The sequence below is a fragment of the Chiloscyllium plagiosum genome, unplaced genomic scaffold, assembly GCF_037043375.1.
Source record: "Chiloscyllium plagiosum isolate Xiang-an unplaced genomic scaffold, Cpla_swu_hap1 HiC_scaffold_26, whole genome shotgun sequence".
Classification (NCBI taxonomy): domain Eukaryota; kingdom Metazoa; phylum Chordata; class Chondrichthyes; order Orectolobiformes; family Hemiscylliidae; genus Chiloscyllium; species Chiloscyllium plagiosum.
The window spans coordinates 53,853,716-53,876,712 of record NW_028270164.1 but is presented as its reverse complement, the minus strand read 5'-3'; the positions used below and the strand labels follow the sequence as shown (position 1 = coordinate 53,876,712).

The 22,997-nt window shown below is 56.3% G+C and overlaps 1 protein-coding gene across 5 annotated transcripts in view; it reads left to right on the top strand.

Annotated features, from left to right (window-relative positions):
• LOC148145183 (patatin-like phospholipase domain-containing protein 2) overlaps window positions 1-22,997 on the top strand; it is an 81,718-nt gene that overhangs the window by 45,561 nt on the left and 13,160 nt on the right. For 3 of the 5 annotated variants that reach the window (XM_087973749.1, XM_087973751.1, XM_087973747.1), the window contains 2 exons: window positions 356-452; window positions 3,766-3,852. In XM_087973749.1, the coding sequence (XP_087829875.1) occupies window positions 356-452; window positions 3,766-3,808 (140 nt within the window). In that variant the 3' untranslated portion in view covers window positions 3,809-3,852. Of the gene's footprint in view, window positions 1-355; window positions 453-3,765; window positions 3,854-10,662; window positions 11,529-22,997 lie in introns of those variants that run through there. The other 2 variants (XM_087973748.1, XM_087973750.1) reach the window with 2 other exon arrangements.

Sequence of the window (22,997 nt, the reverse complement as noted above, 5' to 3'; positions counted from 1 at the left end):
GGATTACCCCAGTTATTGTGGGAGTGTACCGTGGGGTGTATTTCCCCAGGGAATACCCCAGTTATTGTGGGTTCTGCCCTCTGTTATCGTAGATAAGAGCTGATGGGATGGAGCTCCTACCATTCCCTGGAGGTGCCCTGTTTAAAAGCCAGGTACAGAACCTGTCTGGGCTGCCCCTGGTGTCTTTGCCTCTCTCTCTCCTTTCTGCTCCCATCCTTTCCCTCCATCTCTCCTTATCCTCCCCACCTCCCTTCTACCGCTGGCGCCCTGCCCCTCCTGAAAACACTGCGTATGGATAAAGGAGAGCTTCCATGGCGGAACGCTGTTTAACCCGCTCCCCCGACTGTCTTGACAGTGCTGCCAGCTGAGAGAGGCCAGAAGAGAGGCATCACTGGCACAATCACCAGTCTGGCCTCATACCCAGTGCACTCTGTGGGAGCTCTGGCTCAGAGGTAAGGCTTGGACACTTGGTGATAGTTCACTCGCTTTTCATTTTAATCTTGATGTTTCCCCTCAATTTCTGTTGTCTTATCTGGGTTTGTTCTGCAGTGATCCTTTCCTGAGGCTGTCTAAAGATGCTGGGGGCTGATCTGTTTCATGCTCCATCTGGTCTCCAGGTTGCCTGTTGATTTTGATCTGTAGTTTGTAAAGTGAAATTAACCCCCTCACCGCCATCTCCCACTCACTCTCCTGGCTGCAGCAGGGTCTCAGTGGTGGTGGTGGGAGTGGGGTGGGGAGCGAAGGGGGACTTTATCTTTGGGCTTGGGGGGAGTCTGGGTCAGCCATGCAGCTGCCAGAGGGCAGTGGGGACTCAGCCCTGGCACCAGGAGGACTGTGCCTGTCCTGGTCGTCCCCTGTGAGATAAGAGGCACTGTTTCACTAGTTCCAGGTTAACCCCTTAATCTACTGTTTTAAGACTCTAATGGTCCCTGCACTTGCCTGCCCTCAGAATTATTAATTTCTAGCAATGTTGAGGAAGTTTACAGTGGTGTCTATTTCCCCTGGGAATACTCCAGTTATCGTGGGAGTTTACAGTGGGGTCTATTTCCCCTGGGATTACCCCAGTTATCGTGGGAGTTTACCGTGGGGTGTATTTCCCCTGGGAATACTCCAGTTATTGTGGGAGTTTACAGTGGGGTCTATTTCCCCTGGGAATACTCCAGTTATTGTGGGAGTTTACAGTGGGGTCTATTTCCCCTGGAAATACCCCAGTTATTGTGGGAGTTTGCAGTGGGGTCTATTTCCCCTGGGATTACCCCAGTTATTGTGGGAGTTTGCAGTGGGGTCTATTTCCCCTGGGAATACCCCAGTTATTGTGGGAGTTTACCGTGGGGTCTATTTCCCCTGGAAATACCCTAGTTATTGTGGGAGTTTACAGTGGGGTGTATTTCCCCTGGGAATACCCCAGTTATTGTGGGAGTTTACAGTGGGGTCTATTTCCCCTGGGAATACCCCAGTTATTGTGGGAGTTTACAGTGGGGTGTATTTCCCCTGGGAATACCCCAGTTATTGTGGGAGTTTACAGTGGGGTCTATTTCCCCTGGGATTACCCCAGTTATCGTGGGAGTTTACAGTGGGGTCTATTTCCCCTGGGAATACCCCAGTTATTGTGGGAGTTTACCGTGGGGTGTATTTCCCCTGGGAATACCCCAGTTATTGTGGGAGTTTACAGTGGGGTCTATTTCCCCTGGGATTACCCCAGTTATTGTGGGAGTTTACCGTGGGGTCTATTTCCCCTGGGAATACCCCAGTTATTGTGGGAGTTTACCGTAGGGTCTATTTCCCCTGGGAATACCCCAGTTATTGTGGGAGTTTACAGCGGGGTCTATTTCCCCTGGGTTTGTCACCGTTATCATCTCTGTAAGGTTGATAAAACCCCTGGATTGGATGGTTCACACTCCAGGAGGGAGATAGTGGAGGAGATTATGGAGCTCCTGGGTAGTGATCTTCCAGCAATCACAGGAATCAGGGAAGGTCCTGGAATGCTGGAAAATGGTTAATACAAACCCCCCATGTAAGAGCAAGTGAGGCAGGAGACAGGAGAGTATAGGCCTGTTCACCCGACCTCCATTATTGGTGAGATTGTAGAGTCTGTTTTTAAGGATGAGATTTCTGAATACATGGAAGTACATGGTAAATAGGGCTGAGTTAGCGCAGCTTCACCACGGGGAGGTCATGCCTGACTCATCTGTTAGAATTCTTTGAGGAGATCATGAGCAAGTTATTCAAAGGAGAGCCCACAGGCGAGATCAATTAGGATTTCCTGAAGGCCTTTTGACAAGGTGTTGCACAGGAGGCTGTGAAATAATATAAGAGCCATTATGGGCAAGCTCCTGGCATGGCTAGAGGATTGGCTGACTGGCAGATGGCAGAGAGTGGGGGAAAAGGGGTTTTCTTCAGGGTGGCAGCTGGTGACTTGTAGAATTTTGCAGAGGTCAATGTTGAGACCACAACTATTCACGTTATGGGGTGGCACAGTGGCTCGGTGTTCAGCACTGCTCACAGCACCAGGGACCCAGGTTCGATTCCAACCTCGGGCGACTGTCTGTGTGGAGTTTGTACATTCTCTCTGTGTCTGTGTGGGTTTCCTCTGGGTGCTCCAGTTTTCTCCCACAGTCCAAAGATGTGCAGGTCAAGTGATTTGGCTGCGTGAAAATGGCCAATAGTGTTAGCTGCATTTGTCAGAGGAAAATGGGTCTGGGTTGGTTACTCTTCGGAGGGTCAGTGTGGACTTGTTGGGCCGAAGGGCCTGTTTCCACACTGTAGGGAATCTAATCTGTTATAATTGAGGATCTGGGTGAAGGAACTGAGGGCTTTGTTGCAGATGACACAAAGATAGGTTGAGGGACAAGTAATGTTGAGGGAGTAGGGAGGTTACAGAAGGACTTGGACAGGCTAGGAGAGTGGGCAAAGCAGTAGCAGATGGAATAGAGTGTGGGGTTTATCACTTTGGTAGGAAGAATAGAGGTGTAACCTATTTTCTAAACGGGGAAAAGTTTCAGAAATCTGAAGCATAAATGCACTCAGGAGTTTTAGTTCAAGTCCCCTTCAGGTTCACTTGGCAGTTAGGAAGGCAACTGCAATGTTAGCATTCATTTCAAGAGGGCGAGAATACAGGAGCAGACAAATGCTGCTGAGACTAGATAAACCTCTGGGGTCAGACTGTGTTTGGAATATTGTGAGCAGTTTTGGGTTGCGTATCTAAGGAAGGATTGCAGGTGTTGGACAGGGTCCAGAGGAGGTTTACAGGAATAATCCTGGAGATGAAGGGCTGATCACATGAGGAGTTGAGGAGTCTGAGTCTGTACTCGATGGAGTTTAGAAGGATGAGGGAGATCTGACTGAAACTTACAGTATACCGAGAGGCCCGGATAGAATGATTGTGGGAAAACGTTTCAACTATTAGGAGAGACAAAGACCTGAGGGCACAGTCTCAGAGTGAAGGGACAACCCTTTCAAACTGAGATGAGGAGGAATTTCCTCAGCCAGAGGGTGGGGAATCTGTGGAACTCATTGCCGCAGAGGGCTGGAAAGGCCAAGTCATTGCGTGTCTCTAAGGCAGAGACAGATAGGGTCTGGATTGGTAAGGGGTCTAGGGTTCTGGGAGAAAGCAGGAGAATGCGGTTGAGAAACATACCAGCCATGATCGAATGGTGGAGCAGACTCAATGGGCCGAATGACCTAATAGCAATTCTGTATCTTATTGTAACTTATCCAGCCTCCAGTAGTTTCTGCTTGACCCCTCTCTTTCTCTCTTTCTTCCAGAGTAAAAGGATGGTTCCCTGATATTCCAAAGGCTTTTCTTTGATGTCTAAGCACGTTGAGGCTCAGTGGATGACTCAGTAACTGCAGGTGGGAGAGCTTGCACTGTGAGCTAATCTTCCCCCCAATCCTCCTCGTTTCCTGATTTGTGATTTCAGGACAATCCCAGCTCCTTTATAGTCAGTCAGCTCCTTCCATAGTGGAGGTTGTAACAGTCGTAGTACAAGTCACTGGGTAACCAGTTCTGCACAGCACACTCCCATGAAGAGAAACGAAGCAACCCAAATGAGAGCTAGAAAGGTGACAATTTCTCAGCGTCATCTCAGCGGTGAATGAGTCGGTAACAGACTCATCCCTGAGGTAAAAGGCTGTAGGTTTAAATCCCACTCTGGAAATCTGAACACTGACATACAGCTGACGGTCCAGGACTGCGTTCTCAGACCGGTCTCCTTTCCCAGGGTAACATTAAAAATCCCCTGAGCTATTTTGAGGAAGAGTTCTTTTCAGGTTGCTGGCCTCAGTCAACACAAAAACAACACTATGAGCAATTAATTCCTTTCTTCGCTGTTTGAACAAATTGGTTTCCATGTTTCCTCCAACAGTGTCAGCTATAATGTACTTTGAGAGGTCATTGAGTCATTACAACATGGGAAGAGGCCATTTGGCCATGCTGCTTATTAAACAGCCATCTACTCAAGTCCCAGTGCCAGCACATAACATTAGTCTTGGATGCTGTGGTGTTTCAAGTGTTCAGTTAATGGTTCAGAAATGGTGCTTGAGGCTTCTTGCGTCTACAATCCTTAGCCATAACCCTTTAGATGGAAAACCTCTTTCCTCAAAACCTTCCAAATCTCGAGCCCTTGATTTTAAAATTGCATCCCCCCACCCACCACCACCCCAACCACCAATGCTACTGACCCCTACACTAAGGGGAAAAGTTTTTCCCCTATCTACCCTGTCTATGTCCCTCAGAATGTTGTATATCTCGGTCAGATCACCTTTAGTCTTCTCTGCTCTAAGGAAAGCATTCCCCGCCTGTCTAGTCCGTACAATTACAGCAATTAAAAGGCATCCAGACGGGTATGTGAACAGGAACCGTTTAGAAGGATATGGACCAAGTGCTCACAAATGGGACTAGATTAATTTGGCATGTCTGGTCAGCACGGAGAAGTTGGACTAAAGGCTGTCCATCCCAATGACTCTAGTCTCTCTTCAGAGCTGGATCACCAGGCAACATCCTGATAAATCACCTCTTCACCATTCCTGATCTGAACTGACAACCGTCTGACGAGAAACGCAAGGCTAGCTGTTCTTCTGGATTCAGTGGGCACTGCAGATACTGGAGATCAGAGCGAGGGGAAAGTGGGGACTGCAGATACTGGAGATCAGAGCGAGGGGAAAGTGGGGACTGCAGATACTGGAGATCAGAGCGAGGGGAAAGTGGGGACTGCAGATACTGGAGATCACAGCGAGGGGAAAGTGGGGATTGTAGATATTGCAGATCAGAGCGAGGGGAAAGTGGGGATTGCAGATACTGGAGATCAGAGTGAGGGGAAAGTGGGGATTGCAGATACTGGAGATCAGAGCGAGGGGAAAGTGGGGATTGCAGATACAGGAGATCAGAGCAAGGGGAAAGTGGGGATTGCAGATATTGGAGATCAGAGCGAGGGAAAAGTGGGGATTGCTGATACTTGGAATCAGAGCGAGGGGAAAGTGGGGATTGTAGATACTGGAGATCAGAGCGAGGTGAAAGTGGGGATTGCAGATACAGGAGATCAGAGTGAGGGGAAAGTGGGGATTGCTGATACTGGAGATCAGAGCGAGGTGAAAGTGGGGATTGTAGATACAGGAGATCAGAGCGAGGGGAAAGTGGGGATTGCAGATACAGGAGATCAGAGTGAGGGGAAAGTGGGGATTGCAGATACAGGAGATCAGAGCGAGGGGAAAGTGGGGATTGCAGATTCTGGAGATCAGAGCGAGGTGAAAGTGGGGATTGTAGATACTGGAGATCAGAGTGAGGGGAAAGTGGGGATTGCAGATATTGCAGATCAGAGCGAGGGAAAAGTGGGGATTGCAGATACTGGAAATCACAGCGAGGGGAAAGTGGGGATTGCAGATACAGGAGATCAGAGTGAGGGGAAAGTGGGGATTGTAGATACAGGAGATCAGAGCGAGGGGAACGTGGGGATTGCAGATACAGGAGATCAGAGCAAGGGGAAAGTGGGGATTGCAGATACTGGAGATCAGAGTGAGGGGAAAGTGGGGATTGTAGATACTGGAGATCAGAGCGAGGGGAAAGTGGGGATTGCAGATATTGCAGATCTGAGCGAGGGGAAAGTGGGGATTATAGATACTGGAAATCACAGCGAGGGGAAAGTGGGGATTGCAGATATAAGAGATCAGAGTGAGGGGAAAGTGGGGATTGCAGATACAGGAGATCAGAGTGAGGGGAAAGTGGGGATTGCAGATACAGGAGATCAGAGCAAGGGGAAAGTGGGGATTGCAGATACTGGAGATCAGAGTGAGGGGAAAGTGGGGATTGCAGATACTGGAGATCAGAGCAAGGGGAAAGTGGGGATTGCAGACACTGGAGATCAGAGCGAGGGGAAAGTGGGGATTGCAGATACAGGAGATCAGAGCAAGGGGAAAGTGGGGATTGCAGATACTGGAGATCAGAGTGAGGGGAAAGTGGGGATTGCAGATACTTGGAATCAGAGCGAGGTTAAACTGGGGATTGCAGATACTGGAGATCAGAGTGAGGGGAAAGTGGGGATTGCTGATACTGGAGATCAGAGCGAGGGGAAAGTGGGGATTGTAGATACTGGAGATCAGAGCGAGGTTAAACTGGGGATTGCAGACACTGGAGATCAGAGTGAGGGGAAAATGGGGATAGCTGATACTGGCGATCAGAGCGAGGGGAAAGTGGGGATTGTAGATACTGGAAATCACAGCGAGGGGAAAGTGGGGATTGCAGATACTGGAAATCACAGCGAGGGGAAAGTGGGGATTGCAGATACAGGAGATCAGAGTGAGGGGAAAGTGGGGATTGTAGATACAGGAGATCAGAGCGAGGGGAAAGTGGGGATTGCAGATACAGGAGAACAGAGTGAGGGGAAAGTGGGGATTGCAGATACAGGAGATCAGAGCAAGGGGAAAGTGGGGATTGCAGATACTGGAGATCAGAGTGAGGGGAAAGTGGGGACTGCAGATACTGGAGATCAGAGCGAGGGGAAAGTGGGGATTGCAGATACAGGAGATCAGAGCAAGGGGAAAGTGGGGATTGCAGATACTTGGAATCAGAGCGAGGGGAAAGTGGGGATTGCAGATACTGGAGATCAGAGTGAGGGGAAAGTGGGGATTGCAGATACTGGAGATCAGAGCGAGGGGAAAGTGGGGATTGCAGATACAGGAGATCAGAGCAAGGGGAAAGTGGGGATTGCAGATATTGGAGATCAGAGCGAGGGAAAAGTGGGGATTGCTGATACTTGGAATCAGAGCGAGGGGAAAGTGGGGATTGCTGATACTGGAGATCAGAGCGAGGTGAAAGTGGGGATTGTAGATACAGGAGATTAGAGCGAGGGGAAAGTGGGGATTGCAGATACAGGAGATCAGAGTGAGGGGAAAGTGGGGATTGTAGATACAGGAGATCAGAGCGAGGGGAAAGTGGGGATTGCAGATACAGGAGATCAGAGCGAGGGGAAAGTGGGGATTGCAGATACAGGAGATCAGAGCAAGGGGAAAGTGGGGATTGCAGATACTGGAGATCAGAGCGAGGGGAAAGTGGGGATTGTAGATACTGGAGATCAGAGCGAGGGGAAAGTGGGGATTGCAGATATTGCAGATCTGAGCGAGGGGAAAGTGGGGATTATAGATACTGGAAATCACAGCGAGGGGAAAGTGGGGATTGCAGATATAAGAGATCAGAGTGAGGGGAAAGTGGGGATTGCAGATACAGGAGATCAGAGCAAGGGGAAAGTGGGGATTGCAGATACTGGAGATCAGAGTGAGGGGAAAGTGGGGATTGCAGATACTGGAGATCAGAGCAAGGGGAAAGTGGGGATTGCAGATACTGGAGATCAGAGCGAGGGGAAAGTGGGGATTGCAGATACAGGAGATCAGAGCAAGGGGAAAGTGGGGATTGCAGATACTGGAGATCAGAGTGAGGGGAAAGTGGGGATTGCAGATACTTGGAATCAGAGCGAGGTTAAACTGGGGATTGCAGACACTGGAGATCAGAGTGAGGGGAAAATGGGGATAGCTGATACTGGCGATCAGAGCGAGGGAAAAGTGGGGATTGCAGGTACTGGAGATCAGAGCGAGGGGAAAGTGGGGATTGCAGATACTGGAGATCAGAGCGAGGGGAAAGTGGGGATTGCAGATCCTGGAGATCAGAGCGAGGGGAAAGTGGGGATTGAAGATCCTGGAGATCAGAGCGTGGGGAAAGTTGGGATTGCAGATACTGGCGATCAGAGCGAGGGGAAAGTGGGGATTGCAGATCCTGGAGATCAGAGCGAGGGGAAAGTGGGGATTGCAGATCCTGGAGATCAGAGCGTGGGGAAAGTGGGGATTGCAGATACTGGTGATCAGAGTGAGGGGAAAGTGGGGATTGGTGATACTGCAGATCAGAGTGAGGGAAAATGGGGATTGCAGATTCTGGCGATCAGAGCGAGAGGAAAGTGGGGACTGCAGATACTGGAGATCGGAGCCTGGGGACAGTGGGGATTGCAGATCCTGGAGATCAGAGTTAGGGGAAAGTGGGGACTGCAGATACTGCAGATCAGAGTGAGGGAAAATGGGTATTGCAGATACTGGAGATCAGAGCGAGGGGAAAGTGGGGATTGCAGATACTGGAGATCAGAGCGAGGGGACACTGGGGACTTCAGATAAAGGAGATCAGAGCGAGGGGAAAGTGGAGATTGCAGATACTGGAGATCAGAGCGAGGGGAAAGTGGGGATTGCAGATACTGGAGATCAGAGCGAGGGGAAAGTGGGGATTGCAGATCCTGGAGATCTGAGCGAGGGGAAAGTGGGGATTGCAGATACAGGAGATCACAGCGAGGGGAAAGTGGGATTGCAGATACAGGAGATCAGAGCGAGGGGAAAGTGGGGATTGCAGATACAGGAGATCAGAGCGAGGGGAAAGTGGGGATTGCAGATACAGGAGATCAGAGCGAGGGGAAAGTGGGGATTGCAGATACAGGAGATCAGAGCGAGGGGAAAGTGGGGATTATAGATACTGGAAATCACAGCGAGGGGAAAGTGGGGATTGCAGATATAGGAGATCAGAGTGAGGGGAAAGTGGGGATTGCAGATACAGGAGATCAGAGCAAGGGGAAAGTGGGGATTGCAGATACTGGAGATCAGAGTGAGGGGAAAGTGGGGATTGCAGATACTGGAGATCAGAGCAAGGGGAAAGTGGGGATTGCAGATACTGGAGATCAGAGCGAGGGGAAAGTGGGGATTGCAGATACAGGAGATCAGAGCAAGGGGAAAGTGGGGATTGCAGATACTGGAGATCAGAGTGAGGGGAAAGTGGGGATTGCAGATACTTGGAATCAGAGCGAGGTTAAACTGGGGATTGCAGATACTGGAGATCAGAGTGAGGGGAAAGTGGGGATTGCTGATACTGGAGATCAGTGCGAGGGGAAAGTGGGGATTGTAGATACTGGAGATCAGAGCGAGGTTAAACTGGGGATTGCAGACACTGGAGATCAGAGTGAGGGGAAAATGGGGATAGCTGATACTGGCGATCAGAGCGAGGGAAAAGTGGGGATTGCAGATCCTGGAGATCAGAGCGAGGGGAAAGTTGGGATTGCAGATACTGGCGATCAGAGCGAGGGGAAAGTGGGGATTGCAGATCCTGGAGATCAGAGCGAGGGGAAAGTGGGGATTGCAGATCCTGGAGATCAGAGCGTGGGGAAAGTGGGGATTGCAGATACTGGTGATCAGAGTGAGGGGAAAGTGGGGATTGGTGATACTGCAGATCAGAGTGAGGGAAAATGGGGATTGCAGATTCTGGTGATCAGAGCGAGAGGAAAGTGGGGATTGTAGATACTGGAGATCGGAGCCTGGGGACAGTGGGGATTGCAGATCCTGGAGATCAGAGTTAGGGGAAAGTGGGGACTGCAGATACTGCAGATCAGAGTGAGGGAAAATGGGTATTGCAGATACTGGAGATCAGAGCGAGGGGAAAGTGGGGATTGCAGATACTGGAGATCAGAGCGAGGGGACACTGGGGACTTCAGATAAAGGAGATCAGAGCGAGGGGAAAGTGGAGATTGCAGATACTGGAGATCAGAGCGAGGGGAAAGTGGGGATTGCAGATCCTGGAGATCTGAGCGAGGGGAAAGTGGGGATTGCAGATACAGGAGATCACAGCGAGGGGAAAGTGGGATTGCAGATACAGGAGATCAGAGCGAGGGGAAAGTGGGGATTGCAGATACAGGAGATCAGAGCGAGGGGATAGTGGGGATTGTAGATGTTGGAGTTCAGAGTGAGGAGAAAGTGAGGATTGCAGATACTGGAGATCAGAGCGAGGAGCAAGTGGGGATTGTAGATTGTAGAGGTCAGAGTTGAGAATTTGGTGCTTGTAAAGCACAGCAGGTTAGGCAGCATCTGAGCAGCAGTTGTTTTAAACTCCAAAGCTGATCAATAATGCACAAACTGAGGAACTGTCAGATATCCTGGGGTAATTTACACAACCAGAACAGAACAGACAGCAAAGATTTACAAGTTGGTAAGAAAAAAGGAGCTTTATACTTGTCTAAACCCTGTTGTTGCTCATGTTGCCACGGAGGTCAAATGTCGAACTGTTAAACTAGCCTGCTGCTGTAAACTATAATCTATAGAAAGTGGATGTTTTTATTCACTGGTGGGATGAAATGTGTTTTATTTATTCAGGGCTGCTGGCTATCAACAAGAGTACAGTATTTGCTGTTGTTTCCTTTTCCATGGACTCGGACAATGCTACTTTATTTCTTAATGGACTTGATGTGCAATTGTGGGTTTGGAGGAGGAGAGGCCACATGATATCAACTGATGTTCTCTGAGACAGCGATATGGGTTCATAAGTGAACCAAATAATTCTTCTAATTTTGTGAGAATCCACTTGTGTTTGAGGTCCCCATTCTCGATTTCTTTACCTCACTGAATTTAATTCCCTGACTGTCGTTGTCAGATTTGACCTTGTGTCTTTACTTGTCCATTCACATAAACACACTGCCATTCCCTGTTTGTCCTGTTGAAACTGATTTTCAAGTTGGGATTGGTGGGAGACTCCAATGGTATAGGTTGGGTGTCTGAACCATCCTCCTGTTGGTGAGCACCAACCAGTCACTGTTCCTACAGCTGCGACTCTCTTACACAATGTCATTGCACTTGGTCCAAATCAGTCACGGTTCAGGGCTCACCATATTGGAAGTGGGCTTTCCTGGATGGTGAGGAATGGGAATAAGGTCAAGAATCTTGTTCCCTCTTGTACCACACCCTCTCATAATTTGGCAATGAACTGGTGCCATGCCTCTCAGCTGGGTTTCACTGCCTGCTGGGGCAGGGATGAGGGAGCAAAACACGTTCTATTTGCTTTTTTTTAGTAAAATTGGGAGCTGATCTCTGCCTCTCAGAGAAAGTTAGACCCGTGTTGGTGGAGTTACTGTAAACTCTCACAGCTGGACGTACAGCCCATTAAGGCCACTTTACTGGTTTTAACTGTTCTCTGCCCTTTTCTCTCGCTTTACCCTTTCCCTGTTACTGTTGTTTATATGTTCTTTCCACTGGTGGCCTTCTGGTATTGATTACCCAGAGGTTAATTGGATTGGTGCCATTCTATCCCTGACCCATGTCTTTTGGACAATGCTAAGGGTTTCCCATTGTGGGGGATTATGCTGCTCAGGAGACCATGAACCACGATGGCTAAACCCAGAGAGGTCAGATTCCAATGTCACCGCTGTCTCCAGCTCTCTGTGAGTGTGGCTGGATCCTCTCTCAGCCGCGGATATGGTTCAGCCCAGTCCCTGTTTGCAGCTTGTTAATGATGTGCTGTCTCCTGGAAAGATCTTGATGCCTCTTTGGACATTCCAGTCATCCAGACCTCACAATCCAGTGATCCGTACTCATGATCCAGTGATCCCAGCCTCACGCCCCAGTGATCCTAGCCTCACGCCCCAGTGATCCTGGCCTTACATTCCAGTGATCCGGCCTCAGGCCCCAGTGATCTGGCCTCACGATCCAGTGATCCGGCCTCACGCCCCAGTGATCCCAGCCTCACACCCCAGTGATCCAGATCTCACGATCCAGTGATCCCGGCCTCACGATCCAGTGATCCCGGCCTCACGATCCAGTGATCCAGATCTCATAATCCAGTGATCCCGGCCTCACGATCCAGTGATCCGGCCTCACGATCCAGTGATCCGCCCTCACGCCCCAGTGATCCGGCCTCACGATCCAGTGATCCAGATCTCACGATCCAGTGATCCAGATCTCACGATCCAGTGATCCGGCCTCACACCCCAGTGATCCCAGCCTCATGATCCAGTGATCCAGACCTCACGATCCAGTGATCCAGACCTCACGATCCAGTGATCCGGCCTCACGATCCAGTGATCCGGCCTCACGATCCAGTGATCCAGATCTCACGATCCAGTGATCCAGATCTCACGATCCAGTGATCCAGATCTCACGATCCAGTGATCCCGGCCTCACGCCCCGGTGATCCGGCCTCACGATCCAGTGATCCGGCCTCACGCCCCGGTGATCCGGCCTCACGCCCCGGTGATCCGGCCTCACGATCCAGTGATCCCGGCCTCACGATCCAGTGATCCCGGCCTCACGCCCCACTGATCCCGGCCTCACGCCCCAGTGATCCCGGCCTCACGATCCAGTGATCCAGATCTCACGATCCAGTGATCCCGGCCTCACGAACCACTGATTCGGCCTCACGATCCCGTGATCCGGTCTCACGCCCCAGTGATCCAGGCCTCACGATCCAGTGATCCGGCCTCACGATCCAGTGATCCGGCCTCACGATCCAGTGAGCCAGATCTCACGATCCAGTGAGCCAGATCTCACGATCCAGTGATCCAGGCCTCACGATCCAGTGATCCGGCCTCACGATCCAGTGATCCCGGTCTCACGATCCAGTGATCCGGCCTCACGATCCAGTGATCCAGATCTCACGATCCAGTGATCCGGCCTCACGATCCAGTGATCCCGGCCTCAGGATCTAGTGATCCCGGCCTCACGATCCAGTGATCCCGGCCTCACGATCCAGTGATCCCGGCCTCACGATCCAGTGATCCGGCCTCACGATCCAGTGATCCCGTCCGCACGATCCAGTGATCCGGCCTCCGATCCAGTGATCCGGCCTCACGATTCAGTGATCCAGATCTCACGATCCAGTGATCCGGCCTGACGATCCAGTGATCCCGGCGCCACGATCCAGTGATCCGGTGTCACGATCCAGTGATCCGGCCTCACGATCCAGTGATCCCAGCCTCACGATCCAGTGATCCAGACCTCACGATCCAGTGATCCGGCCCCACGCCCCAGTGATCCGGCCCCACGCCCCAGTGATCCGGCCCCACGCCCCAGTGATCCGGCCCCACGCCCCAGTGATCCGGCCCCACGCCCCAGTGATCCGGCCCCACGCCCCAGTGATCCGGCCTCACGATCCAGTGATCCAGACCTCACGATCCAGTGATCCAGACCTCACGATCCAGTGATCCGGCCCCACGCCCCAGTGATCCGGCCTCACGATCCAGTGATCCGGCCTCACGATCCAGTGATCCGGCCTCACGGTCCAGTGATCCAGACCTCACGATCCAGTGATCCGGCCCCACACCCTAGTGATCCGGCCTCACGATCCAGTGATCCAGACCTCACGATCCAGTGATCCGGCCCCACGCCCCAGTGATCAGGCCTCACGATCCAGTGATCCTGCCTCACGATCCAGTGATCCGGCCTCACGATCCAGTGATCCCGGCCCCACGCCCCAGTGATCCGGCCCCACGCCCCAATGATCCGGCCCCACGCCCCAGTGATCCGGCCCCACGCCCCAGTGATCCGTACTCACGATCCAGTGATCCGGCCTCACGATCCAGTGGTCCGGCCTCACGATCCAGTGATCCGGCCTCACGATCCAGTGATCCGGCCCTCACGCCTCAGTGATCCGGCCTCACGATCCAGTGATCCCGGCCTCACGATCCAGTGATCCCGGCCTCACGATCCAGTGATCCGGCCTCACGATCCAGTGATCCCGGCCTCACGATCCAGTGATCCCGCCTCACGATCCAGTGATCCAGACCTCACGATCCAGTGATCCGGCCTCACGATCCAGTGATCCAGACCTCACGATCCAGTGATCCGGCCTCACGATCCAGTGATCCAGACTTCACGATCCAGTGATCCGGCCTCACGCCCCAGTGATCCCGGCCTCACGCCCCAGTGATCCCGGCCTCACGCCCCAGTGATCCGGCCTCACGATCCAGTGATCCCGGCCTCACGATCCAGTGATCCGGCCTCACGATCCAGTGATCCAGACCTCACGATCCAGTGATCCGGCCTCACGATCCAGTGATCCAGACCTCACGATCCAGTGATCCGGCCTCACGATCCAGTGATCCAGACCTCACGATCCAGTGATCCGGCCTCACGATCCAGTGATCCGGCCCTCACGCCTCAGTGATCCGGCCTCACGATCCAGTGATCCCGGCCTCACGATCCAGTGATCCCGGCCTCACGATCCAGTGATCCGGCCTCACGATCCAGTGATCCCGGCCTCACGATCCAGTGATCCGGCCTCACGATCCAGTGATCCAGACCTCACGATCCAGTGATCCGGCCTCACGATCCAGTGATCCAGACCTCACGATCCAGTGATCCGGCCTCACGATCCAGTGATCCAGACCTCACGATCCAGTGATCCGGCCTCACGATCCAGTGATCCCGGCCTCACGATCCAGTGATCCGGCCTCACGGTCCAGTGATCCCGTCCGCACGATCCAGTGATCCGGCCTCCGATCCAGTGATCCGGCCTCACGATTCAGTGATCCAGATCTCACGATCCAGTGATCCGGCATGACGATCCAGTGATCCCGGCGTCACGATCCAGTGATCCGGTGTCACGATCCAGTGATCCGGCCTCACGATCCAGTGATCCCAGCCTCACGATCCAGTGATCCAGACCTCACGATCCAGTGATCCGGCCCCACGCCTCAGTGATCCGGCCCCACGCCCCAGTGATCCGGCCCCACGCCCCAGTGATCCGGCCCCACGCCCCAGTGATCCGGCCCCACGCCCCAGTGATCCGGCCCCACGCCCCAGTGATCCGGCCCCACGCCCCAGTGATCCGGACCTCACGATCCAGTGATCCAGACCTCACGATCCAGTGATCCCGGCCTCACGATCCAGTGATCCCGGCCTCACGATCCAGTGATCCCGGCCTCACGATCCAGTGATCCCGTCCGCACGATCCAGTGATCCGGCCTCCGATCCAGTGATCCGGCCTCACGATTCAGTGATCCAGATCTCACGATCCAGTGATCCGGCATGACGATCCAGTGATCCCGGCGTCACGATCCAGTGATCCGGTGTCACGATCCAGTGATCCGGCCTCACGATCCAGTGATCCCAGCCTCACGATCCAGTGATCCAGACCTCACGATCCAGTGATCCGGCCCCACGCCTCAGTGATCCGGCCCCACGCCCCAGTGATCCGGCCCCACGCCCCAGTGATCCGGCCCCACGCCCCAGTGATCCGGCCCCACGCCCCAGTGATCCGGCCCCACGCCCCAGTGATCCGGCCCCACGCCCCAGTGATCCGGACCTCACGATCCAGTGATCCAGACCTCACGATCCAGTGATCCGGACCCACGCCCCAGTGATCCGGCCTCACGATCCAGTGATCCGGCCTCACGATCCAGTGATCCGGCCTCACGGTCCAGTGATCCAGACCTCACGATCCAGTGATCCGGCCCCACGCCCCAGTGATCCGGCCTCACGATCCAGTGATCCAGACCTCACGATCCAGTGATCCGGCCCCACGATCCAGTGATCCGGCCCCACGATCCAGTGATCCGGCCCCACGATCCAGTGATCCGGCCCCACGATCCAGTGATCCAGACCTCACGATCCAGTGATCCAGACCTCACGCCCCAGTGATCCGGCCCCACGCCCCAGTGATCCGGCCTCACGATCCAGTGATCCGGCCTCACGATCCAGTGATCCGGCCTCACGATCCAGTGATCCAGACCTCACGATCCAGTGATCCGGCCCCACGCCCCAGTGATCAGGCCTCACGATCCAGTGATCCTGCCTCACGATCCAGTGATCCGGCCTCACGATCCAGTGATCCGGCCTCACACCCCAATGATCCGGCCTCACGCCCCAATGATCCGGCCCCACGCCCCAGTGATCCCGGCCCCACGCCCCAGTGATCCGGCCCCACGCCCCAGTGATCCGGCCCCACGCCCCAGTGATCCGGCCCCACGCCCCAGTGATCCGGCCCCACGCCCCAGTGATCCGGCCCCACGCCCCAGTGATCCGTACTCACGATCCAGTGATCCGTACTCACGATCCAGTGATCCGGCCTCACGATCCAGTGGTCCGGCCTCACGATCCAGTGGTCCGGCCTCACGATCCAGTGGTCCGGCCTCACGATCCAGTGAGCCAGATCTCACGATCCAGTGATCCAGGCCTCACGATCCAGTGATCCGGCCTCACGATCCAGTGATCCCGGCCTCACGATCCAGTGATCCCGGTCTCACGATCCAGTGATCCGGCCCCACGCCCCAGTGATCCGGCCTCACGATCCAGTGATCCAGACCTCACGATCCAGTGATCCGGCCCCACGATCCAGTGATCCGGCCCCACGATCCAGTGATCCGGCCTCACGATCCAGTGATCCGGCCTCACGATCCAGTGATCCAGACCTCACGATCCAGTGATCCAGACCTCACGCCCCAGTGATCCGGCCCCACGCCCCAGTGATCCGGCCTCACGATCCAGTGATCCGGCCTCACGATCCAGTGATCCAGACCTCACGATCCAGTGATCCGGCCCCACGCCCCAGTGATCAGGCCTCACGATCCAGTGATCCTGCCTCACGATCCAGTGATCCGGCCTCACGATCCAGTGATCCGGCCTCACACCCCAATGATCCGGCCTCACGCCCCAATGATCCGGCCCCACGCCCCAGTGATCCCGGCCCCACGCCCCAGTGATCCGGCCCCACGCCCCAGTGATCCGGCCCCACGCCCCAGTGATCCGGCCCCACGCCCCAGTGATCCGGCCCCACGCCCCAGTGATCCGGCCCCACGCCCCAGTGATCCGGCCCCACGCCCCAGTGATCCGGCCCCACGCCCCAGTGATCCGTACTCACGATCCAGTGATCCGGCCTCACGATCCAGTGATCCGGCCTCACGATCCAGTGGTCCGGCCTCACGATCCAGTGGTCCGGCCTCACGATCCAGTGGTCCGGCCTCACGATCCAGTGAGCCAGATCTCACGATCCAGTGAGCCAGATCTCACGATCCAGTGATCCAGGCCTCACGATCCAGTGATCCGGCCTCACGATCCAGTGATCCCGGCCTCACGATCCAGTGATCCCGGTCTCACGATCCAGTGATCCAGATCTCACGATCCAGTGATCCGGCCTCACGATCCAGTGATCCCGGCCTCACGATCCAGTGATCCCGGCCTCACGATCCAGTGATCCCGGCCTCACGATCCAGTGATCCGGCCTCACGATCCAGTGATCCCGTCCGCACGATCCAGTGATCCGGCCTCCGATCCAGTGATCCGGCCTCACGATTCAGTGATCCAGATCTCACGATCCAGTGATCCGGCCTGACGATCCAGTGATCCCGGCCTCAGGATCTAGTGATCCCGGCCTCACGATCCAGTGATCCCGGCCTCACGATCCAGTGATCCCGGCCTCACGATCCAGTGATCCCGGCCTCACGATCCAGTGATCCGGCCTCACGATCCAGTGATCCAGATCTCACGATCCAGTGATCCGGCCTGACGATCCAGTGATCCCGGCGTCACGATCCAGTGATCCGGTGTCACGATCCAGTGATCCGGCCTCACGATCCAGTGATCCCAGCCTCACGATCCAGTGATCCAGACCTCACGATCCAGTGATCCGGCCCCACGCCTCAGTGATCCGGCCCCACGCCTCAGTGATCCGGCCCCACGCCCCAGTGATCCGGCCCCACGCCCCAGTGATCCGGCCCCACGCCCCAGTGATCCGGCCCCACGCCCCAGTGATCCGGCCCCACGATCCAGTGATCCAGACCTCACGATCCAGTGATCCGGCCCCACGCCCCAGTGATCCGGCCTCACGATCCAGTGATCCGGCCTCACGATCCAGTGATCCGGCCTCACGGTCCAGTGATCCAGACCTCACGATCCAGTGATCCGGCCCCACGCCCCAGTGATCCGGCCTCACGATCCAGTGATCCGGCCCCACGCCCCAGTGATCCGGCCTCACGATCCAGTGATCCAGACCTCACGATCCAGTGATCCGGCCCCACGCCTCAGTGATCCGGCCCCACGCCTCAGTGATCCGGCCCCACGCCCCAGTGATCCGGCCCCACGCCCCAGTGATCCGGCCCCACGCCCCAGTGATCCGGCCCCACGCCCCAGTGATCCGGCCCCACGATCCAGTGATCCAGACCTCACGATCCAGTGATCCGGCCCCACGCCCCAGTGATCCGGCCTCACGATCCAGTGATCCGGCCTCACGATCCAGTGATCCGGCCTCACGGTCCAGTGATCCAGACCTCACGATCCAGTGATCCGGCCCCACGCCCCAGTGATCCGGCCTCACGATCCAGTGATCCGGCCCCACGCCCCAGTGATCCGGCCTCACGATCCAGTGATCCAGACCTCACGATCCAGTGATCCGGCCCCACGCCCCAGTGATCCGGCCTCACGATCCAGTGATCCAGACCTCACGATCCAGTGATCCGGCCCCACGATCCAGTGATCCGGCCTCACGATCCAGTGATCCGGCCTCACGATCCAGTGATCCAGACCTCACGATCCTGTGATCCAGACCTCACGCCCCAGTGATCCGGCCCCACGCCCCAGTGATCCGGCCCCACGCCCCAGTGATCCGGCCCCACGATCCAGTGATCCGGCCTCACGATCCAGTGATCCGGCCTCACGATCCAGTGATCCGGCCTCACGATCCAGTGATCCGGCCCCACGCCCCAGTGATCAGGCCTCACGATCCAGTGATCCTGCCTCACGATCCAGTGATCCGGCCTCACGATCCAGTGATCCGGCCTCACACCCCAATGATCCGGCCTCACGCCCCAATGATCCGGCCTCACGCCCCAGTGATCCCGGCCCCACGCCCCAATGATCCGGCCCCACGCCCCAGTGATCCGGCCCCACGCCCCAGTGATCCGGCCCCACGCCCCAGTGATCCGTACTCACGATCCAGTGATCCGGCCTCACGATCCAGTGATCCGGCCTCACGATCCAGTGATCCAGACCTCACGATCCAGTGATCCGGCCTCACGATCCAGTGATCCTGCCTCACGATCCAGTGATCCGGCCTCACGATCCAGTGATCCGGCCTCACACCCCAATGATCCGGCCTCACGCCCCAATGATCCGGCCCCACGCCCCAGTGATCCCGGCCCCACGCCCCAGTGATCCGGCCCCACGCCCCAGTGATCCGGCCCCACGCCCCAGTGATCCGGCCCCACGCCCCAGTGATCCGGCCCCACGCCCCAGTGATCCGGCCCCACGCCCCAGTGATCCGGCCCCACGCCCCAGTGATCCGGCCCCACGCCCCAGTGATCCGTACTCACGATCCAGTGATCCGGCCTCACGATCCAGTGATCCGGCCTCACGATCCAGTGGTCCGGCCTCACGATCCAGTGGTCCGGCCTCACGATCCAGTGGTCCGGCCTCACGATCCAGTGAGCCAGATCTCACGATCCAGTGAGCCAGATCTCACGATCCAGTGATCCAGGCCTCACGATCCAGTGATCCGGCCTCACGATCCAGTGATCCCGGCCTCACGATCCAGTGATCCCGGTCTCACGATCCAGTGATCCAGATCTCACGATCCAGTGATCCGGCCTCACGATCCAGTGATCCCGGCCTCACGATCCAGTGATCCCGGCCTCACGATCCAGTGATCCCGGCCTCACGATCCAGTGATCCGGCCTCACGATCCAGTGATCCCGTCCGCACGATCCAGTGATCCGGCCTCCGATCCAGTGATCCGGCCTCACGATTCAGTGATCCAGATCTCACGATCCAGTGATCCGGCCTGACGATCCAGTGATCCCGGCCTCAGGATCTAGTGATCCCGGCCTCACGATCCAGTGATCCCGGCCTCACGATCCAGTGATCCCGGCCTCACGATCCAGTGATCCCGGCCTCACGATCCAGTGATCCGGCCTCACGATCCAGTGATCCAGATCTCACGATCCAGTGATCCGGCCTGACGATCCAGTGATCCCGGCGTCACGATCCAGTGATCCGGTGTCACGATCCAGTGATCCGGCCTCACGATCCAGTGATCCCAGCCTCACGATCCAGTGATCCAGACCTCACGATCCAGTGATCCGGCCCCACGCCTCAGTGATCCGGCCCCACGCCTCAGTGATCCGGCCCCACGCCCCAGTGATCCGGCCCCACGCCCCAGTGATCCGGCCCCACGCCCCAGTGATCCGGCCCCACGCCCCAGTGATCCGGCCCCACGATCCAGTGATCCAGACCTCACGATCCAGTGATCCGGCCCCACGCCCCAGTGATCCGGCCTCACGATCCAGTGATCCGGCCTCACGATCCAGTGATCCGGCCTCACGGTCCAGTGATCCAGACCTCACGATCCAGTGATCCGGCCCCACGCCCCAGTGATCCGGCCTCACGATCCAGTGATCCGGCCCCACGCCCCAGTGATCCGGCCTCACGATCCAGTGATCCAGACCTCACGATCCAGTGATCCGGCCCCACGCCTCAGTGATCCGGCCCCACGCCTCAGTGATCCGGCCCCACGCCCCAGTGATCCGGCCCCACGCCCCAGTGATCCGGCCCCACGCCCCAGTGATCCGGCCCCACGCCCCAGTGATCCGGCCCCACGATCCAGTGATCCAGACCTCACGATCCAGTGATCCGGCCCCACGCCCCAGTGATCCGGCCTCACGATCCAGTGATCCGGCCTCACGATCCAGTGATCCGGCCTCACGGTCCAGTGATCCAGACCTCACGATCCAGTGATCCGGCCCCACGCCCCAGTGATCCGGCCTCACGATCCAGTGATCCGGCCCCACGCCCCAGTGATCCGGCCTCACGATCCAGTGATCCAGACCTCACGATCCAGTGATCCGGCCCCACGCCCCAGTGATCCGGCCTCACGATCCAGTGATCCAGACCTCACGATCCAGTGATCCGGCCCCACGATCCAGTGATCCGGCCTCACGATCCAGTGATCCGGCCTCACGATCCAGTGATCCAGACCTCACGATCCTGTGATCCAGACCTCACGCCCCAGTGATCCGGCCCCACGCCCCAGTGATCCGGCCCCACGCCCCAGTGATCCGGCCCCACGATCCAGTGATCCGGCCTCACGATCCAGTGATCCGGCCTCACGATCCAGTGATCCGGCCTCACGATCCAGTGATCCGGCCCCACGCCCCAGTGATCAGGCCTCACGATCCAGTGATCCTGCCTCACGATCCAGTGATCCGGCCTCACGATCCAGTGATCCGGCCTCACACCCCAATGATCCGGCCTCACGCCCCAATGATCCGGCCTCACGCCCCAGTGATCCCGGCCCCACGCCCCAATGATCCGGCCCCACGCCCCAGTGATCCGGCCCCACGCCCCAGTGATCCGGCCCCACGCCCCAGTGATCCGTACTCACGATCCAGTGATCCGGCCTCACGATCCAGTGATCCGGCCTCACGATCCAGTGATCCAGACCTCACGATCCAGTGATCCGGCCTCACGATCCAGTGATCCAGACCTCACGATCCAGTGATCCAGACCTCACGCCCCAGTGATCCCGGCCTCACGCCCCAGTGATCCCGGCCTCACGCCCCAGTGATCCCGGCCTCACGCCCCAGTGATCCCGGCCTCACGCCCCAGTGATCCCGGCCTCACGATCCAGTGGTCCGGCCTCACGATCCAGTGGTCCGGCCTCACGATCCAGTGGTCCGGCCTCACGATCCAGTGGTCCGGCCTCACGATCCAGTGGTCCGGCCTCACGATCCAGTGGTCCGGCCTCACGATCCAGTGATCCGTACTCACGCCCCAGTGATCCAGACCTCACGCCCCAGTGATCCAGACCTCACAATCCTGTGATCCCAGCCTCATGATCCAGTGATCCAGGCACGTGGTACAGCAATCTCAGTCTCTTGAACCAGTGATCCAGCCCTCATGATCTCAGTAGTCCGGGTCTTGTGATCCAGTGATCTGGCCTCACAATCCAGTGATGCCGGTCTCACGATCCAGTGATCCAGACCTCACAATCCAGTGATCCCGGTCTCACGATCCAGTGATCCAGACCTCACGATCCAGTGATCCCGGTCTCACGATCCAGTGGTCCGGCCTCACGACCCATGATCCGTACTCACGATCCAGTGATCCGGCCTCACGCCCCAGTGATCCAGACCTCACGCCCCAGTGATCCAGACCTCACGATCCAGTGATTCAGACCTTACAATCCTGTGATCCCAGCCTCATGATCCAGTGATCCAGACCTCATGATCCAGTGATCCAGGCACGTGGTACAGCAATCTCAGTCTCTTGAACCAGTGATCCAGCCCTCATGATCTCAGTAGTCCGGGTCTTGGGATCCAGTGATCCGGCCTCATGATCCAGTGTTCCCGGTCTCACGATCCAGTGATCCAGACCTCACGATCCAGTGATCCCGGTCTCATGATCGAGTGATCCAGACCTCACGCCTCAGTGATCCCGGCCTCTCAATCCAGTGATCCCGGCCTCACGCCCCAGTGATCTGGCCTCACAATCCAGTGATTCCGGCCTTATGATCCAGTGATCCAGACCTCATGATCCAGTGATCCGGCCTCACGATCCAGTGATCCAGCCTCATGATCCAGTGATCCAGACCTCACGATCCAGTGATCCAGCCTCACGATCCAGTGATCCAGACCTCACACCTCAGTGATCCCGGCCTCACAATCCAGTGATCCAGCCTCACGATCCAGTGATCCAGACCTCACACCTGAGTGATCCCGGTCTCACGATCC